At 43.7% G+C, this 21,170-nt stretch overlaps 1 protein-coding gene across 1 annotated transcript; it reads right to left on the bottom strand.

Annotated features, from left to right (window-relative positions):
* LOC109726075 lies at positions 8,268 to 8,663 on the bottom strand. The gene has a single exon (XM_020255504.1). It carries the CDS (start codon positions 8,661 to 8,663, stop codon positions 8,268 to 8,270), a length of 396 nt encoding a protein of 131 aa, XP_020111093.1.

Below are 21,170 nucleotides of genomic sequence, written 5' to 3'. Positions count from 1 at the left end.
GTAATAATGCAATGCTATATGCAAATCATGCAATAATGCAACCAACTAGTAGTTCACTCGATACTACTTTCCATTCTGCTAACCATAGCTCATCAGTTTGATATCTAAGGTTTCCTCTATCTTAGATTCTTGTCAATCACCGTTTTAATCATAAAGTTTCATCTACCTTTACAAGGCTAACCACCCGACTCGGTCTTGAGTCAATCGTCTGTGGAGTACCGCCCTAGAACCAGGCTCAAGGCGATGGACGTCTCACATACACCTCAGCCCTAAATCCTCTCGACTGGGATACCAAATCCATAACTCATAATGTATACTTGTTGTACATTCATTTGGCTATGACCCAATCTTACCGGTTAACCATGTTAACCCCAATAACTCACAACCAAAATCCCTTAATAACGGGGGACTCGAACCTCCCTGGGGACCGTCATCTGGGGGGACTTTACCACGCCCAGTGGTGACCAACTCCGGAGTGCACCGCCCGGAGAGGGAGCTACCTCCCTCAAGCCAAGACGTAACGTGAGTATCGATCCAATCCTCAACTTGAGGATTCATAGCCACTCGTCACAATGCCATTGTCATAATAGGTTTTCTACCTATTTAATCATGCCACTCTCTATGTCAACTTGGACCAATGTCAATATGGTTAAACTATGTTTAACAACCATTTTCTTAATGCCAATCATGTCTCTATTTTCATTGTCACCCTTGTTTACTATTGTCCAAGTCCGACTTATGTTCTTTAACAATAGGTTTAATGCCACACATGATTCCAACCTAAGTTCTTTGACACTAGGTTCATGTCCAACCTATGTTTATTCACACTAGGTTCATATCATCCATGTTCAACCTAGGTTCCTAACTCTAGGTTAAGTACCACTCGATCTAATATATAGATGTCCAATATCAAGGTCTCTATCATAGAGTTATCGATCAAATTCATGCAATCATTTAGCATTTACATAGCATATTCATCATGCATTCTACGATAATTATTATATAGCAACCATACCAAGCATTTGCCTAGCTTTTACATCATGTCATTTACATGCATTCTTTTAATGTTAACTACATGCATCCTCTCAATGCCAACATACATTACAACTAGCATGTACTTTCCTAATGCCTTATTATGCAATTATCCTGTAGTATGCATTTTCATAATGTCAATATGCTTATTGTCATCTAACATGTGTCCACATTTAGCAATTTCTCATAACTCATATAATTAACAACATATTAACATTCATTTATATGCTCACGTTCTCTAATACATGTCAACATGAATCTCATAATGCTAAATACCCCTAGCATGTATTTCACTAAGCATACATACTAATATGCAAATTACCAACTAGCATGCATTTATACAATGCTAATATGTCGTATGCACATACACAAATGCATCAACAAGATTCCACATTTCGCTTTGACATGCGGGGCGACCAAGTCGCTTCGGTAAACACAACCCACCTCATTTCGCATTCCGATTGCTTGTCGACACTCGCAATCGGCCTCCTGCGGCACCCGACACCCGGTTTGGCCCGATCTCTTGCGCGACCACCCGAACGGCCTCCAATTCACGATCCGAAAATTAAAGGTCTTCGGTTATGTGCCACGATGCCTCAAATCCGTTTTCATGAATTTACGATATCGCCTCGGCCCTCCAGGCGAAAACGAAGCCTAAACATCCGTTTCTTTAATAACTTCGCAACGGCTCGACGAATCGCCGAACCGTCTTCGCCAACGCGTTCGTTTACCTAGCAATTAGGTTTACATAGGGTCAAATGAGATCAAATCCTCATATTTACCAAATTAGTATTTTTGAGCCCTAGATTACAACTAGGTAAAAATCCACCATTAGAGCCTTGATTTCAAGCATCAATCCTCTAATTAGCATGCTAGAATACCTCTAAACCCATTTCTAAAGTATTTAAACCAACCATTAAGGATCTACCATTAAAGGGTAGCAAAAGCTTACCTCTCAATTAGCTCCAAACCATGGAGAAGATGAAGAAGATGAAGGCGATCCATCTCCAAGCTTCAATCTCCACCAATTTCATCAATTTTGGGAGAGAATTAGAGAGAGAAAAGAGAGGTTTCTCCTTTCCTTTCCATGCGTGTGTTGTGTGTGTGCGTGCGGGTGTGTGCGGCTGAAGGAGGGGAAGAAGAAGCACATGCTTCTTATATACATTACACCCCAAAACACTATTCACTTCAGGCAGTTTTTGCAGTTCGGAACAGTTGGAGCCCTTCTGAATGTCCGTTTGAGCTCAAATTTGACAGGCAGGCTCAGTTTAACGTACTGAGTAAGAATATATTTTAAGTTTTCAGTTTCGACCCCGTTTGGTCACCGAAAACTGTACCGAACTGTAATCTTTATCAGATAGCTGTCGGATTTTATTTCTCACTCTACGGGTGTCAGAAAAATATGAAACTTTAAATCTAACCTCATAAAAATATTTCTGACTTATCCTCCAATTTTCATAATTTTCTGAGACTGTGCATTTTCTGCTAATTTATCTGTCCCGTTTCCAACAGAAAATTCTAGATCTTCTGTTTTCATTCCGATTTCAGCATAAGTCACTTCTGACTTATATTTTACTTCTACAAATCCAATAAAAATAGTTTCTCACACTATTTTTATTTATTTTTATTTTTATACCAAAATCTGGTATGTTACAACCGGTACAACCATCAAGGTGTAATCGGTACACTTTCTGTACCGGTACAACCATCAAGGTGTACCGGTACACAGCTCTGCAAAATGCAATCCGAGAGCAGCCTAAGTCCTCCACTTTGGTGCCCTTAGCGCTACTTTAAATACTTCAATTCTCGGGGTACGAGTCATAGGTCGGAACACTGTCAACGACCCTCCAAAATATCTGAAAAAACTCAGAACACAGATCAAACACTCGAACCTCGCAATTTGCAAAGGTCCAATGTGTTACAGGGGTACCGGAACCCTGTGTAGTGTCCAAAAAACCAACGTTCGGCTTTAGCGAAACTAGACCCATANACTATGTTGAGGTTGTAAAGGGATAGTAGATAGCATACGTTGTATGATGTACATTGGGTAAAAGTAGATGTGTATATTATCTACTTTCATTATTATAGCTGTCTACTCTTTCTATATCTTTATGTCTTGTTAGACCTAGTAGGAAAATCGGCAAGGTCGGCGGCCGACCTACTGCGAACTTCTTTTAGTTCTCACTCCCTATTTTGCAGAGCCGAGCACCAGCGGATTCGTTGAGGATCGTGGCAAAGGCATTGAACCCTAGGTAGTGTGACCACCGAGGCTAGGTCTATTTCTTTTGTAAATAACAAAAGACATGTATTAATGTTTTAGGTGAATATGATGTATTGTGATAGAAATTTCGTATGTAATAGATAGAGTGGTAATATATATGGAAGGATGTAACTTGTTAAATATTCCAAATTGTGAATGCTCAAATGTTGTAATAGATAGTTTAAATTCTCTCGTTCTTTTGATATGCTCTTTTGCAAATGTGTAGTGTTGATCTTTCCTGATTGGATATTGATGCACAGAGTTTGCTACGCCTTGGATAGATAGAGGAGACTTTGTCCGTTCGACAAGTGTAACATACCGAACTTCTAAAGTTATGAAGTTACGGTGTATGTTAGTTTGGAAAGCTATTGGAGCAGTTCCGGTGAGGTTCGGGAACGTTCGAGTGTTTTCGGTACTCGTCGGGCGCGAAAACGAAACTTGAAAAGTTGTATTGGACCTTAGCCTAAATCCGGCAAAGCGTGGATGAGAAGATGGTTTAAACACACTCAAAAACGTGTTTCGTGGGTCTCGGTACGATTAGAGATGGATTGGAGGCCCAACGAGCGAAAACGAGGCAAAACGGAGAAGAAATGGCAAAAGGCTGAAAATTTGGCTAAGTGCTAAATTTTTTGGTCCGGTGGACCTACGGGGTCTAGACCCTAGGGCCAGGGTCCGGACCCTGAACTCGAAAACTGCCCAGAATGTGCAGGGGCTGATTGGTAATTGTGTGGTTGACTTATAAAAAGGGCCACCTCCCCCTTTCTTCTTCTTCCTAGGCAACACCCACACACACACACATGAGGTAGAGAGAGAAGCTCTTCCTCTCTCTCTAGATTTCTTCTTTCTTTCTCTAGATCCCTTCCCCAAATTCAGAGGGTTGGCGGAGAGCGGGCTCGGGAACATGTTGGGAGCGGCGGATCGAGTCTCCGTGCGCCATGTGGAGCGGCGTGCTTTCGACTCGGCGTTCGCATTTTTAAGTATTGGGATTTCAATTAAATCCTTTATGTATGAGGTTCTAGTGATCTCTGGAGTATTTCTAGCATGTTTTCTCCATGAATTTTAGGTTAATTGGAGATTATGTTATGCTAAGGTTAGAGATGAGGGTTTTGGGATTTGGAGGGTTTTGATCTAAAATAACCCTATGTTTCTTTAATTGGATGTTAGAGAAGGATCTTGACGACCCTAGGTTGCGGATTGGTGGGCGTTCGGTGGTCGAGTGCGAGTTCGAGCCGAACCGGATCACGTATGCAAGTGTCGACAAGCAATCGGAGAGCGTTACGAGGTGGGTTGTGCTCACCGAAGAGATTAGCTCACTTCCATGTCGAAGTGAACTATTATTATCATTGATCATATATGTATTGTGGTAGATTGTGAATGATAATATGAATGCATGAAACATATTATGTAGTTAATGTTACCTACCATTGGGATATGCATGTGGACATTATGAGAACATGCTAGATGAAATGTGTATGTGGATATATATATACTAGATGGTATATGCATGTTGACATTGTGGATTATACTAGTTGAGGTATGCATGTTGACATATTGTAGAATGTGCTAGATTCATGTACTGTGAACTTGGGTCGATAACTCTAGGTTGATTAGAGAATTCGACAATGGAAAACAAGGACATGTAAGCTATAATACTCGATGTGGACAAATAGGATGTCAAGTAGATCAAGTGGCGTTGAACCTAGTGTTATGAACATAGGTTAAACAAGTGAACCTAGAGTCGAGATCTAGGTGTAAATGACATAGAACCTAGAGTGGTTGAACCTAGGTTGTGGATTATAGTGGTAGCAGCCACTAGGAAGTGCATGGGTCGAACCTAGATAGGTCGACATTATAGGGTATGAGGTTGACTACCCTTGAGATGTGGAAAATGGATTCTAGAATCCTAGAACTTGTGGTGACCTTGGTATCAAGGCTAGGGCGTGTGCGACGATTTCGCCGCCGAGATTGATACCAAGGGAAGGGAAGGGGGTGTGTGCGACTAGTTCACCACTTGGAGGCTTGAACCATTGTTGGGCGTGTGCGACGATTTCGCCGTCAGATGATTAAGCCGGTTTGTGGATTATGCCGCCGGTTGACTTGAGCCATTGTTTGGCGTCTCCGACGATTTCGCCGTCAGGTGGCTAAGTCAAGGAGCGCGATAGGCTGTGGTACAGCAGAGTGCGCGGTATTCCGCGTAGGATTGACTCGAGGCCGAGTCGGGTGGATAGTTTGGTTAAGGTAGATGAAACCTTAAGAGCAAGTGGTAAATGGCAAGATCTAAGGTAGTAGAAACCTTAGAAGCTAGTGGATATGAGCCGTAGATAGCGAGATAGAAAGTAGGATCAATTGATCTACTTAGCTTGTTGCATGAATTGTATTGTTGCATGATTAGTATATTGCATGTTGTGACGCATGAATATAATAATTGTTAGTTGCATGAATTATATGATGATATATACATATCTGTTGCACTAACATTTTTGCAGTGCCTCCTTTGGACCTGGTGGGTCGAGCTTCTCCCTTGGGTGGCCGTACCCACTGGGAACTATATTTATATCGTTCTCATCTCACGTTGTTTTGGGGGTTTCAGGTTCACACGTGAGCGGCGCGGCGGCGCGAGAAAAGGGCGTATCTCCGTAGATAGCGCCCTACCATTGTGGCCAGAGATAGCGGTACCCCGAAGTGGTCTAGCTTAGGGGTGGAAAGCAAAGAAACAAATTTGTAATAAATTGTAATAACTAAATTGTATTTGGAGGTTAATGTAATGTATAAAGCATGTGATGTGAATGCTTGTAATAACTTAGTTGTATTTATGTTTTTGATACTTCCTTATGCAATCCTTGCTTGAATGTTGTTCCTGGTAGGAACCTCGCGTATTGTGTGGATTGTGATGCCTTGGACGTACAGGGGAAACTCTGTCCGGTGTACAGAGAAAACCCTGTCCGTTCGGCGGTCTTTTGGCGTGCGCGAATCTGACCAAATAGGCGGGTCTCGGGGCGTGACAACAGGTCTGTTGCGAGCCCAAGCTATCCAAATTGGCGGTATTAAGGCATGATGGATTGAGTAGTATCAAAGCAGAGAATGGTCTAGGAGGACCTAGGGAACTCTAAGATTGATGGCCTTAAGGACTTAGGAACGTGAGTGACGATGATTCATGATTAGTGGTGGATGTTGAAACAATTGGGTCATGTAGAATAGTATGTCTCTAATGTTTTTAAGATATGGAACCAAGGTGTGATTTATTCTCAACTTGAGGAAGTCATGCTGGGCGACCGACAACAAGATGCCAAGAGATGGGGATAAGCGCCCTTGTCTTACTTTCGCCTAATTTGGTTTGTTCCACTTGTACCGTTGAGTCATGTTGATCATATAATTAGGGTGTTTAATCGGGGTTGTTGCTCTCTTTCAGGAAAGTGATGGCACGTAGAGGATGACCCCCAACGAGATCCACTCCGGCACCATGTCACGCCCCGGGGTCCCTTTTTAAGTAAAAGGAAAGCAGAAGTGCCCAATTTTTTTTTAAAAAAAAAAAAACCATGACCCCAGGGGATGCCAGACCCGCCACAAATATAGGAAACCCACTGTTCACACAGACAGAGTCTTCCCTATATTTGCACGGCATCGCACAAGTACAAAATACAACCACAAACATGCACAAACCATGTATACATTCACCACATCACAATGTCACAATTTACATTCAATCAATCGCAAGGCTCTTCCCAAATTACAGGAGGGAGACTAGGTGCTCTGTTCCTCTTGACGCCTTTCTACCACACCCTTGCTGACTGTTCCAAGCATTGCGCGGCTAGGTGCACCTTGTCCCACTCCAAAGTGTACAAGTCCTCAAAGAGAGTTTCCATGGAGTCGATCTACATTTCCACAACCCACGGATCCACACTCTCTCCATCAAAAGTAGGCGGATTGAATTTCTTGAGAGTCATGAGGGCCGCCAGAGCTTGCTCCCTCTCCGCTTCCAGCACCGCATTACCGAGAGTCGGATTGCCCGACCCTGACGGAATGGCCTCCGCTGCAACTCCCGGCCGTACACGACGGGCCGCAACTGGTGCGGTCACCAACTGCTCCACAGTTTCTTGGAGTCTCTCGATCTACTTTTCCTGACGTATGGTAGTCTCCTGCTGACAGTGCACCACGCCTACAAGCACTCCCAACCGTTCACGGAGCTCTGAGTCTCCACTCGCTCCGGATTGCTCAGGGACACCACTTGTCCCATCCCGCGCCGATCTGGCTGAAGATCGTCTACGCGGTACACCATCATTTCCTGAAATATGACAACTCAGTCAATTCTCGACCCTCTAGGTCAAGCACGAAACAACTAGCACCGACCCAGACTTAAACCAGGCGAAAGTCAGACAAGGGTGCCTTTTCTCATCACTCAGTTTCATATTGTCGCACGCCAACATGAATACACTCGGCTGAGAATAAACTGAACCTTGAATCTACCTCTAATATCTGTCTTAGAGGTTTACTGCACTTGACCCAATCAATTCATCTTTCGCCATAAGCCACAAATCCTCGTCTCTCACAAGCTTAGGTCCTTATGGTTTACTATCCTAGGGTCTCCTAGGTCCAACTAAACCACTTTTATGCTCTGATACCATCTTATCTATCACGCCCCGACCCACCTCTTTGGTCGGATTCGGGCGCGCCGACAGACCGCCGAACGGACAGAGTTTCTCCTGTATATCCAAGGCGTTACAACAGTACAAATCAAGAGGTTCCAATCAGAAACAGATTTCATACATGACCTTTTAAACTCTTTTAGAACTCATTTTTAACCTTCCCAACATTGTTGGAATGTTAATTTGATTTTGTCTAACTTTTTCTTTGGTCGCTTTAGTCAATTTGGCTAAAGTACGGATTTCACTACTGAGGTTTCGGTATGTTACATTCTCCACCCCTTAAAATTAGTTTCGTCTGCGAAACTAACTTGATTAAATTCTAGATCCATACCTTAATCCAGATTCTCGAAGAGGTGGGGATAATGCTCTCTCATTGCGCTCTCAAGCTCCCAAGTAGCTTCCCGATCATCGTGGTTACTCCAACGGACTTTAACATACGGAATCTCACGGTTCCGTAGTTTCCTCACTTCTCGATCGATGATGTACGCCGAGAACTCCTCATAAGTCATATCCCCTTGAATCTCAGATAGTTCAAACGAGAGAATATGCTCGGGATCGTGAACATACTTGCGGAGATTTGACACATGAAATACATCGTGCACTCCCGTAAGCCTCGGTGGTAATGCTAACTTATAAGCCACCGCACCAACACGTTCCAATATTTCGAACGGTCCAAGATACCGGGGACTTAGTTTTCCACGGACTCCAAACCGTTTAACTCCTCGCATTGGCGATACTTTTAAAAATACGCGGTCTCCAACCGCGAACTCTATGTCTTTTCTACGCTTGTCGGCATAGCTCTTATGCCAAGATTGCACTGTAGCAAGTCGTTGGCGGGCAAGGCGAACTTTCTCCTCCGCCTCCCGCACCACATCGGGGACAAGAGCCACCCTCTCACCCACATCGCTCCAATGAATAAGGAGAGCGACACATCTTTCCATAAAAGGCCTCGAATGGCGCCATCGCGATACTCTCTTGATAACTATTATTGTACGCGAACTCCGCCATCGGTAAATGATCGTGCCATCCGCCCTTGTAATCAAGTACACACGCTCGAAGCATATCCTCAAGTATTTGTATCGTCCTCTCCGACTACTCGTCACTTTGAGGATGAAATGCCGTGCTAAAATCAAGCCGTGTGCCCAACGCATCCTGTAGGCTCCTCCAAAAATGTGATGTGAACCTCGGGTCCCGATCCGATACAATTGACACGGGAACTCCATGAAGTCTTACAACCTCGTTTAGGTATACTTGAGCCAACTTGTCTCCCGACCACGTAATATGAATCGGTAGAAAATGCGCCAACTTCATAAACCGGTCTACTATCACCCAAATTGCATAATGTCCACCTTGAGATCGAGGCAATCTGGTCACGAAATCCATCGTGACATTCTCCCATTTCCAAACAGGTATAGATAGGCTTTGCAACTTTTCCGCCGAAAACCGGCGCTACGCATTCACTTGTTGGCACGTAAGACATTGCGCCACGAATTCTCCAATATCTTTTTTCATGCCCGGCCACCAATAATCCGCTTTCAAATCTTGGTACATTTTAGTGCCGCCCGGGTGAATACTATAAGGAGATTGGTGCGCTTCTTGCATAATCGCCTTGCAAATGTCCTCGTTTTTGGGCACACACCAACGATTTCGGAATCGAAGTGCGCCGTCAGTCCCAATGCCAAAATTACCCGCACTACCGCTTTCAACTTCACCCCGCATCTTTTGGAGATAAGGATCGGAAGCCTGTAGATCTTTAATCTTCTCCAACAACGTCGGTTGAACAACCAACGCGGCAAGTGTTGCTGGCACTCCCGATGCCACTACCTCAAGACCAAGTCGTTGGTGTGTGCCCAAAAACACGGACAACATGTGACAAGTTGAGTAATGACTTAGGTTGAGTAATGACTTAGACCTAGATAGGTCAACATTATAGGGTGAGACCAACCTTTGAGCTAAGTAAAGTGGATTCCGAAATCCTGGCTGCACGGCTGCTAGTGCAGCGGCTGCTAGTGCAGCATGTGAGCTCGATAGTTCTTGGCCGCGGGTGTATATGGCATGTTCCTCTCCCACCGGAAGAACTTCGAGAATTGTGATTGAGGAAGAACCATAAGCGCTAGGGTGTATGTGGCATGTTCCTCTCCCTATCGGGGATCTTGACCACGGGTGTACGCAGCTCTGGGCGACCCGTTGGGCGATGTGGTTCTTGGATTGAAGGCTAAGGTGCATATGAGAGTTCCTTCACCTCGAGCCGGACAGAGCGCGGATTATCCACAGATGATTGACTCAAGACCGAGTCGAGTAGTATAGTTGGATAAGGTAAAGTAACCTTAGGAAAGAATGATAAATGAGCATAGTATGGCTAATAATAAAGAATGGTTAAAAATCAAGAACGGCTAATAATAAGAAATGGCTAGCGTTAGAGAATGGCTAGCGATAAAGAATGGCTAGTAATCAAGAATGAATAAAAATAAAGAATGACAAATGGCAAAGAATAGAATTAAGTGAACTACTTGCATGATTCGCATATTGCATATTGTGAGGTATGGACATGATAACTGTTAGCTGCATGAGTTATATATCTATGGATATTTGTTGGACTAACATGTTTGCAGTGCCTCCTTTGGATCTAGTGGGTCGAGCTCTTCCTTTGGGTGGCCGTACCCACTGGGAACTATGGACAATAGTTCTCAACCCTGTGTTGTTTTTGGGGGCTACAGGTTCACACGCGAGCGGCGCGGTGGTGCGAGGAAAGGGCATAGCTCTGTAGTTAGCGCCCTACCACCGAGACCAGAGATAGCAGTACCCTGAGTCGGCTACTTAGGGATGTAAAAGAAATGAAAAGAACCAAGTTGTAATAATTATGTTAAGTCTGATTGTATTTGGAAGCTAAAAAGAATTAAAGATGTAATATGTAAAGTGTATGTGAGTTGAATGCTTGTAATAGCATAGAGTTTATGTTTTTGATACCTTCCTTATGCAATCTTTGTTTGTATACTGTTCCTAATTGGAACCTCGCGTATTGTATGGATTATGATGCTTTGGACGTACAGGGGAGACTTTGTCCGCGGTACAGGGAAAACCCTGTCCGTTCGGCGGTCTGTCGGCGTGCCCGAACCGACCAAATAGGCGGGCTCGGGGCATGACAGATAAAATGGTATCAGAGCATAAAAGGAACATAAAAAGAGAATAATAGAAATAGTTTAGACGGACCTAGGAGACCCTAGGATAGTAAACCATGGAGGTTAAGGCTCGTGAGAGACAAGGACTTGTGACTTATGGCGAAAGGTTAATGGATTGGGTTGTGTTGTAAACCTCTAAAACAGATGTTAGAGGTAGACTCAAGGTGTGGTTTATTCTCAACCGAGGGTGTTCGTGTTGGACGCGCACAACATAAAACCGAGTGATGAGGATAGACGTCCTTTCGTGACTTTCACCCGATTTGAGTCTATGTTAATTGTTTCGTGCTCGACCCAGAGGGTCGTGGATTGATCGAGTTGTTGTGTTTCGGGAAGCTATGGTACCGCGTAGGCGATCTTTATCTAGATCGGCGCAGGATGGGACAAGTGGTGTCCCTGAGCAATCCGAGGCGAGCGGAGACTAGGGACTTGGCGAGTAATTGGCCACTCTCATGGGAGTGGCGAGGCAACGAGCCAATTTGGTGCAGCAAAAGCAGGAAGCTGCCATGTGCCAGAGGGAGCGAGCTTTAGCGGCCCCATGACCTTCAAGAAGTTAATGAATCATCGTCGTGTTAAACCACTTTTGGTCAAATTGATCAAAGTGCGTCGAGAGAAATAGTTGGACAAAGTCCAATTGACATTCCAACAATATTGGAAGGGTTAAAGTTGAGTTTCGAGTGTGTTAGAAAGGTTTTAGCATTGCTCGGCGCAATTGGAGTCGAAACAATGCAAAACTGCATTCAGGAGCATTATTAACCGATAAAGCATTGGAAGAGTACCGGTACCAGGCAGGCACTCGAGAGTAGCAGCTCTCGGGTTTGCCTCTGTCGAGCTGGTTAACCGGTGGCTAAATCAGGTAGTACCGGTACCACATAGCCACCCGAGAACATCAACTCTCGGGTTTGGGCAGTTGAACAGGGCCGTACCGGTGACGCCCACCCGCGTAACGGTACGTAGTGCCCCGAGCAGCATGTAAAGTCTGCTCCAAACAAAATGTGTGGAGGGTTTATTTGCAATTGTGGTAGTCTATAAAAGACCCCACACCCCTTCTCTCTCATTCACAGTAGTGGGAACATTTCTCCCTCTCATTTTTCTCCCTCTCTCTAAGAGCACTTTCCAAGTGTGGATTAGTGGAGATTGGAGATTTGAAGATTCGGCCTTGTGGATAGAACAAGGCAGTGCAATTGTGCGGGAGGAGCGCGAGTCTTATTACAAGAAGTGGGACTTATAGTAGAGATGGAGACGATGGACCAACTCGCAGAGCTATGTGTGTAATTGATTGCGAGAGTTGAGTCATGACACTTGTGGACACTCGAGTAGTCCGAGTGTTCCAGATGTTGCTCCGGTAGATTGAACAGTGAAAGCGAATCACTGTTGAGGGAATAGTTAATTAGTAACCAAGTGCAAGCACGTGGGCTTGGTAGTACCTCGATTAAGGTAGGAGGGTCATGCTTGTGTAGTCGGCGTGCTTAGGCAATAATTACCTAATGCTGGACTTAGTGTGGAGCGCTGTAGAGGCGTGTGACGTTCGAGTATAGTTACTCGTGGAGTGCGAACTGGGTTCAGCCGAGTGAGTGCAATGGCAGTAGCACTTTAGCATTGCTAGGTGTGAAGCGTGCCTTGGATCACTTGTAGGGCTGGTGGCTCGCATTAGGTGCTTAGGAGCCGGTAGTGGTACGTGTTGCTCGTAGAGCGTGTCACGTGGAACGACGACGGTGGGTATTGCTTGAGAACAATCCGTGCCTGAACCATTTGTGGACTGTGGAGCCTTGAGCCATATGGACAAGCGCAGTCGGCTGTGAGTGACAGCGGCCCGATACCCAGGTACGTGAAATGCCACATACTAGATCTTGTTATTGATAGTGTACCGTGAGTACGGTTGTGACCCAACCCGAGGATTTGATGCGGTTTAGGATTTTGGTTGTTCCTGGTTGGAGTGTGTGCGAATTTCCAAGTGAGAATTTCACCCGATGATGATTAGGTCTGCATTTGCGAGCGAAAGACGCTGCGTATTGAGACAGGTTAGGCGATAGGCTTTTGTGTCATTGGCGTTCTGTGGGCCACCTATGAAATTGAGGTAAGCGATTTGGCGAAGAGCTTGGCTTGGATTCACGAACGGAGTGTTCGTGTGAGCTCATTGCGAAAATGGTTTGATGTTGACCGTGGCATATGGTATCAGAAGATGAAGTGCTCTTGGTGAGACCTTGAGCTAGTGGCAAGCCACATGGAGTTTGAGAATTGGAATTAGGATGTGCCGAGATAGGCCATCTCACGTTAGAGCTAAAGGTCGGTGCCGAATTGGAGCACTCACGATGGAGCGATGCACCAGTGATATTGCTTCTAAGCAATGACGGTGATCGAATCGGAATGTATTCCTTGAAGGGAAGGTAAATGCAAGGAAGAGTTTCTTGTGTGCTGAGTGGCGAGTGGTGTTGGAGCGCGTAGAGTCGTCCAGTTTCGACTTGCGCTGCCTCTGAGAGTTGTAGAGACTGTAATGCATTTTATGTGATGCGCCTTGCAAACGTGTATGCGTTTGATTTTGTATCCTCCATAGCGGGCCTTTAAATCATTCCGATGAACGTGACGCCATTCCGAAGTGGAAAAGTACATTGGTGCCCTCAATTGCTCGAGGAGCTAAATTGAGGCGTGGTTTGAGTTTCGCAGACGAAACTCTTTTTAAGGGGTGTAGAATGTAATGTACCGAATTTTAATTTAAAAATAAATATAAATAAAAATAGTGTGGGATACTATTTTTATTGGACTTAAAGAAGTAAAACATAAGTCGGAAACGACTTGTGCTGAAATCGGAACAGAAACAGAAGATTTAAAATTTTCTGTGAGAAACGGGGCTGATATTTTAGCAAAAAATTCAGTGTCAGAAAATTATGAAAATCTGGAAATATGTCGAAATTATTTTTATGAGACTAGATTTAAAGTTTCATGTCATTCCGACACGCGGAAAGTGAAAAATAAAATCCGACTGCTATCTGCTAGAGATTTCAGTTCGATAGAGCTTTCGGGGACCAAAAATAGTCGGAACTAAAAGATTAAAATTTCTTTGTTCTTATTAAGTTAAACCGAGCCTGATTGTCAAATGAGCGCAAACGGACATTCAAAAGGGCTCCGGCGAAAAGTATCAGATTCTGAAAGCTAAACTGCTAATTGCAATAGTGTTTTGAGGGGTGTTGACTATAAAAAGGTATAAAAAGGAGCTACCCTTTCTTTTTCTCCCTCAGTCGAGCACCACCAACACCACACACGCACACATGGTGAGGAGAGAGAAACCCACCCTTTCTCTCCCTAGATGTGTCACGCCCCGAGCCGGATCCCTTTTGGCCGGTTCGAGAGCGTCAAACAGACGCCGAACGGACAAAGCTTCTCCTGTCCGCCCAAGGCTCAACACAAGTATCAATAGAGAACAAATTTGCATAAGCGGAAACATACACAATGGCTTGCACGAGGGCAAGCAATAGCCAAGGTGAAAGAATTAGCAATTCAATATACAAGTAATATGACTAAATTTAAATCACATACATGTATCCAACTATAATCAAGTTCTGTCACATTCTTACATCATTTCTTTATACATCTCATTTCTCCCAAAATATAACTTTTGACATTTAAGGTAAATATCCTTTACATCATTCATTAAAGCAAGTTCATAATACTAAAATCATCAAATACAAAAGATGATAGTAAAGGGTATGCAACTACAAAATGAAATCCATCTCGGGCGGTCTCTACCTAGGGCGCGATGCCCTTACCGCGATCATCTGCCGGCTCGCTCGGTCCCGGCTCTGTGGAAATAGTGGGGTGAGAACTACAACAAAGTTCCCAGTGGGTTCGGCAACCAACCACGCCGACTATCCCACTAGGTCTAATCAGGCATAATAGAAGAAAGAATAGATAATAACCAACTAACAAATGCAGCTAATATGCCTGAACGATAAATAAAACTATGCTCGATAGAATGCTCATGATGAATGCAAGATTAACTTTTCATTACCCAATCTCATGGCTAGCCCGTAGGTTTCGCCCTCACAAACTCACCAACCCAAATCCCTATTGTCGGGGAGATAACCGCTACGACCCGACGAGACCGCCCTCTGGGGAGATAACCGCTACGACCCAGTGATGACAACTCCGGAGCTCATCGCCCGAGGGGGAGCTACCGCCCTCGAGCAAGGACTATTAGGTGAGTATGATCAATCCTTAACTTTAAGGATTCCAAGTTCAATCCATTTCTTGACTTCAAGGAGAACCATGTACATATGACCCTTAACTCTAAGGTGCATTTGTCATAATGTCACTAACCCAATTCACTTGCATTCTCTAACCCCTACTAGTGTCATTGATGTCACACTTGTTTTCTAAGTACTATATTCTTGTACTCATGCCACACTCTATGTCTATGTCAACATGTTAAATTTGTTTACTAACCCTTCTAGGTTCTTGTCCCATGTCATGCATATACAGGGTTACCAATTCTCATTCATTTGCTACTATTTCTCAAGCATTAGAACTCATAACATGCAATGAAAATTTACATTTAACCCTACTATGCAACATGCTCAATATAAATACATACGCTCAAATATGACACTTTAGACATAAAGGGATTTCCGATGTCCTTGGAATGCACCACCCACCTTAGATGGTTGCAAGGATGCTACGGTGAATTTCTTGAAATTTTTGAAGCCCTAGTCCGCGTGCTGCGGCTATCTGTACGGAAAATGGCGTTTTTGTCAATAACTTTGCGTACACTCGTCGGATTGCCGAACCGAGCGTTCCAACGTGTTTAAAATACCCTCAATTAGGTTTCTACATGATCAAAATAGATCAAAACCCAACTTGGGCAAAACCCCTCTTTGGGATGCCCTAACATGCCATTTTTGCATTTCTCCGAGATTGATCTCATTCCCAAGCAAAAGATAGCTTAGATTCACATGGGAAGCTCTCTAATAAGGTTTCTAAGCTTTTAAGACCATCCCTAGGGCATCTACTTTGAGCCCTAGGGATCCACCATGAAAGGGGTCCAAGATAACCATGGATTTCATGGTTTCAAGGTCTCTAGAGGGTTTCCCCACTTGTAGAGAGATCAAAACCCAAAAATCTAAGGTCTAAACCCAAACTCTAGGCTCAACTTGTGTAAAACCTCACCTTAGCCCAAGCTCCAACAAGATCCTCCTTGTAGGTGAGCTCCTAGAACGACCAAGGCCTTCTAAACTCACTCCTCTGATTCCTTCTCCACCTTCTTCTCCTTCTTCTCCAAGTCTTGGAGCTAGGGTTTTAGAGAGAGAAAGAGAGGAAATGTAAAAGGGAGTGGAGAGGTGTGTGTGTGCTGTGGGAGGGAGAGGGGTGGCCCTTTAACATATTGTAACATAAGCAAATACGCCCCTCAACTTTATCTCTGTAGCAGACCTCACTGGGCTGTCAAACCTGCCGTGTACCGGTACACGGGTTTGTGTACCGGTACGGACCTGCACAGAGGCCCAAACCCGAGAGCGAACTCTCTCGGTTTCGCAGCTTGTGTACCGGTACACGGGTCCCGTACCGGTACACCTTCGCGCAGACTCAAACCCGAGAGCAACCTGTGCTCGGGTCGCTTGCTGTACCGGTACAACCATTATGGTGTACCGATACACCATGCTCCAGATTTCTGGTTTTGGCTCCGATTCGACTCTACTTCGCGCCGATCGATGCTACAACCCTTCTAACCCTTTCTAAACTCATTTTTGCTCATTCCAACCTTATTGGAACGTAAAATGGAACTCGCCTGCCCATTTCTCTCGACACTTTAACCAATTTGGTTAAAGTTCGATAATCATTTTCGGGTTTTGATATGTTACAAGATGTCTCCCTACTCTCTCTAGATCTCTCTCCCAAAATTTGAGGGTTGGTGGAGAGTAAGCTTGGGAATGCATTGGAGGCGTCGGTTCGGGTACTCGTGCGGCCGTTTGAGCGCCGCGCTTCCGTCTCGGCGTTCGCATTTTGGTAAGCTTTTGGGATTTGGTGTAATCCTTAATGCTTAATGTTCTAATAGCTCTTAGAATGTTTTTAGCATATTTTCTCCATTAGTTTTGGGTTATTTGGAGAATATGCTCATACTAGGTTTAGAATGGGGTTTTGGAGTAAATGATGGTTTTGATCTCATTTAACCCTTTAATCCTCTAATTGAAGGTTAGAGATGAGCCCTTGATGACCCTACGTTGCGGATTGTTGGGCGTTCGGCGATCAATTGCAAGTTGCAGCCGAACCGGATCACGTATGCCGCGGAGCCCGATTGCAAGTGTCGACAAGCAATCGGAGAGCGCTTCGAGGTGGGTTGTGCTTCACCGAAGTGATCGATTAGGTCACTTCGAAGCCAAAGTAAAGTATGAATGTTGTTGATGCATGTATAGTTNTTGGTAGGTTGTACTCAATAATATGAATGCCTAAATCATATTATGCTTGATGTTGTTACCTACCATGAGATGCTATATGAATGCATGAAGTAGAGGCTAATAAAGAATTGTGATAGGTACAAATGAATGCATGAGACATGTTAGTAAAATGCATGAGCTAGATGCTAAATAACATGAGCTAGATGCATGAGTTAAATGTTAAAGTGAATGCATGATTTAGACTCTAATTGTAAATGCATGAGCTATATGCTAAGCGAATATATGATCTAGATGCTAAAGAATGCATGCGAGGGATGCTAAAGAATATGTGGGATATATGCTAAAAGAATTCATGCATGAGATAGATGCTAATTATAAATGCATAAAGTATATGCTAAGTGAATGCATGGGCTAAATGCTAAAATGAATGTATAACATATGTGCTAGTAATGAGTGCATGTAATGGTAGTCCGAATTGTAAATGATGCATGAGATATATGCTACATTAGTTATATGCCAAATGTATATTGATTATTATCTTGATAAGAACATAGGCATGTGTCGGAAATGCTAAAGAACACATGTATGTTGACATAATGTGAGGATATGCTAGATTTATATGAAAGTGAACTTTGGTCGATAACTCTAGATTGATAGAGAACTCGACATTGGAAAGTAAGAACATTGAGTGGCATGTCAACTAGGAATCCTAGGTATGGACAACTAGGAAAATAAGAACATTCAGTGGAATGTCAATTAAGAATCCTAAGTGTGAATAACTACGGTGGCAAGTATAATGAATGGTATTGAAACCTAGTGTAAATGAACATAGGTGAATCATGAGTGGCAATGAATATAGAATTAAGTAAACCTATGTTATGACACGAGTGGCATTGAACCTAGAGTCAAATGAACCTAGGTAGTAAAGAATGTCGAACCTAGTGTTATAGAACCTAGGCTATGAACATAGTTACAGTGGACGTAAGGTATTAAACTTAGGTTGAGTAATGACTTGGACCTAGATAGGTCGACATTATAGGGTGAGACCAACCCTTGAGCTAAGTAAAGTGGATTCCGGAATCCCAGCTGCGAGTGCAGCGACTGCTAGTACAGCATGTGAGCTTGATATTTCTTGGCCGCGGGTGTATGTGGCATATTCCTCTCCTACCGGAAGAACTTCGAGAATTGTGATTGAACAAGAACCATGAGCGCTAGGGTGTATATGGCATGTTCCTCTCCCTATAGGGGATCTCGACTGTAGGTGTATGCAGCATGTTCCTCTCCCACCAGGGGATCCCTGACCACGGGTGTACGCAGCTCTGGGCGACCCGTTGGGTGATGTGGTTCTTGGATTGAAGGCTGAGGTGCATGTGAGAGTTCCTTCACCTCGAGCCGGACAGAGCGCGGATTATCCACAGATGATTGATTCAAGACCGAGTCGAGTGGCATAGTTGGTTAAGGTAAAGTAACTTTAGGAAAAAATGATAAATGAGCATAGTGTGGCTAATAATAAAGAATGGCTAAGAATCAAGAACGGCTAATAATAAGAAATGGCTAGCGTTAGAGAATGGCTAGCGATAAAAAATGGCTAGTAATCAAGAACGAATAAAAAAAAAGAATGACAAATGGTAAAGAATAGAATCAAGTGAACTACTTGCATGATTCGTATATTGCATATTGTGACACATGAACTTGATAACTGTTAGCTGCATGAGTTATATATCCATGGATATTTGTTGGACTAACATGTTTGCAGTGCCTCCTTTGGACCTGGTGGGTCGAGCTCTTTCCTTGGGTGGCCGTACCCACTGGAAACTATGGACAATAGTTCTCACCCCCGTGTTGTTTTTGGGGGTTACAGGTTCACACGCGAGCGGCGCGGCGGCGCGAGGAAAGGGCGTAGCTCCGTAGTTAGCACCCTACCACCGTGACCAGAGATAGCAGAACCCTGAGTCGGTTACTTAGGGATGTAAAAGAAATGAAAAGAACCAAGTTGTAATAATTATGTTAAGTCTGATTGTATTTGGAAGCTAAAAAGAATTAAAGATGTAATATGTAAAGTGTATGTGAGTTGAATGCTTGTGATAGCATAGAGTTTATGTTTTTGATACCTTTCTTATGCAATCTTTGTTTGTATGTTGTTCCTGTTTGGAATCTCGTGCATTGTATAGATTATGACACCTTGGACGTACAGGGAAGGCTTTGTCCGCGATACAGGGAAAACTCTATCCGTTCGGCGGTCTGTCGGCGTGCCCGAACCGACCAAATAGACAGGCTCGGGGCATGACACACGAGGTTTCTGCAAAGATTTGTAAGTATTTTGCCCGGATCTGATCTTTTACTCTCGTTTTTGCTGTTTTTCAAACAAACTCCGAGTCAAAGATCAATCTCTGTTTTGGATCATTTTTCTTGCAATTTTTTGCTATAATTCACTTAATATACATGCATGCTTGCTTCTTGAACGCTTAGATCATAATATAACACGTTATGATTTGCAGATCTATGATTTCTAGCATGTATTATGTGGAATTTCAGGTTTGCATGTTGAATGTCATTTTTAATGAAAAATCTTGCTTGAATCTGTTAGAAATAGTGTTATTATGCATTCTACTTTGATTAGAAATTTTTTACACTATTTTACACGTTTTTGTTATGATTATGTTCATGCATGGTTTATTTTTGTATAGGAAAATGGCATTCTCGCTGTTTCTCGTTCTGATTGTGCTCTTGGCCACTGGGAGTGGTCGTGGTCGTGGGAGAGGTCGTCGCGGGACTTCTAAAAGAACTCGTACTGAAGGCAAATCGTCTGATTCAGATTCTGACTATAGGGCGAGTTCCCACGAGGAAGCAGAAGAAGCTGCAGTTCGAATGGATAAAGGCAAAGGGATAGCACCGGAAACATCTCGAAAGAAAAAGGGTGCTAGTTCTCCTCCTCGGCGAAGCACAGGTGGCCCCGTTATTCGCGAGGGAGGGGTTCATGAGCGAGAAAGTAGATCTAAGCATGCTGCAAAAGTACAGATACAGTGGCGGAAGGCCTATTCGAGCATATCGTGCTTAGCGGAACTGTCACGCCCCGGGACCGGCGGAGGCCCTCCCGGTAGCGTGCCCAGACCCGCCATATGTCAACACATATAAGGCGTCTATAATAAAAGCGGAAATAAAAGCAAGAAATAGCCTACATCTAGAGATATCAGAGCAAGAGTGAAAGAAACTACTAAAAATAATAAAAGTAAACTGTAAGGTATAGTGTAATACAACATCTGCCTCAAGTACAAAAATGGTGGTCTCTATACATATACGGGTACAACTCTCAACCTCTCACAAAAGAAAACACGAGAGGTAGACCACCTATCGAACGATCCCTCGGTAAGCACGCTAGCCCGAGGCGATACCCTTTCCGCGATCCCTGGCCTCTCCCTGCGTGGAAGGCTCTGAAAAACATCGAGAAAAAGAGGGCGTGAGAACTATAATTTATAGTTCCCAGTGGGCAATTACTGACCTCAGCTCTATGCACCACTAGGCCCCAAAAGAAAAGGGTAAGTACAATAATAATAGCAATAATGACTGCGATATAAAAGCATAATTAAAATGCTAAATTACTAAACTCAAGTATACACGATGTCATGGTGATGTACATCTACGATATCATAATAGTATGTCCAATGGCAATAGTTAA

This window comes from Ananas comosus, linkage group 20 (genome assembly GCF_001540865.1).
Source record: "Ananas comosus cultivar F153 linkage group 20, ASM154086v1, whole genome shotgun sequence".
In the NCBI taxonomy this organism is placed as follows: domain Eukaryota; kingdom Viridiplantae; phylum Streptophyta; class Magnoliopsida; order Poales; family Bromeliaceae; genus Ananas; species Ananas comosus.
This window is presented reverse-complemented; position numbering and strand designations above follow the sequence as displayed.

Bases quoted from the DNA above. Each gene is read 5' to 3' on its own strand.
- LOC109726075 (XM_020255504.1), bottom strand. From the start codon at position 8,663: ATGCGAGGAGTTAAACGGTTTGGAGTCCGTGGAAAACTAAGTCCCCGG.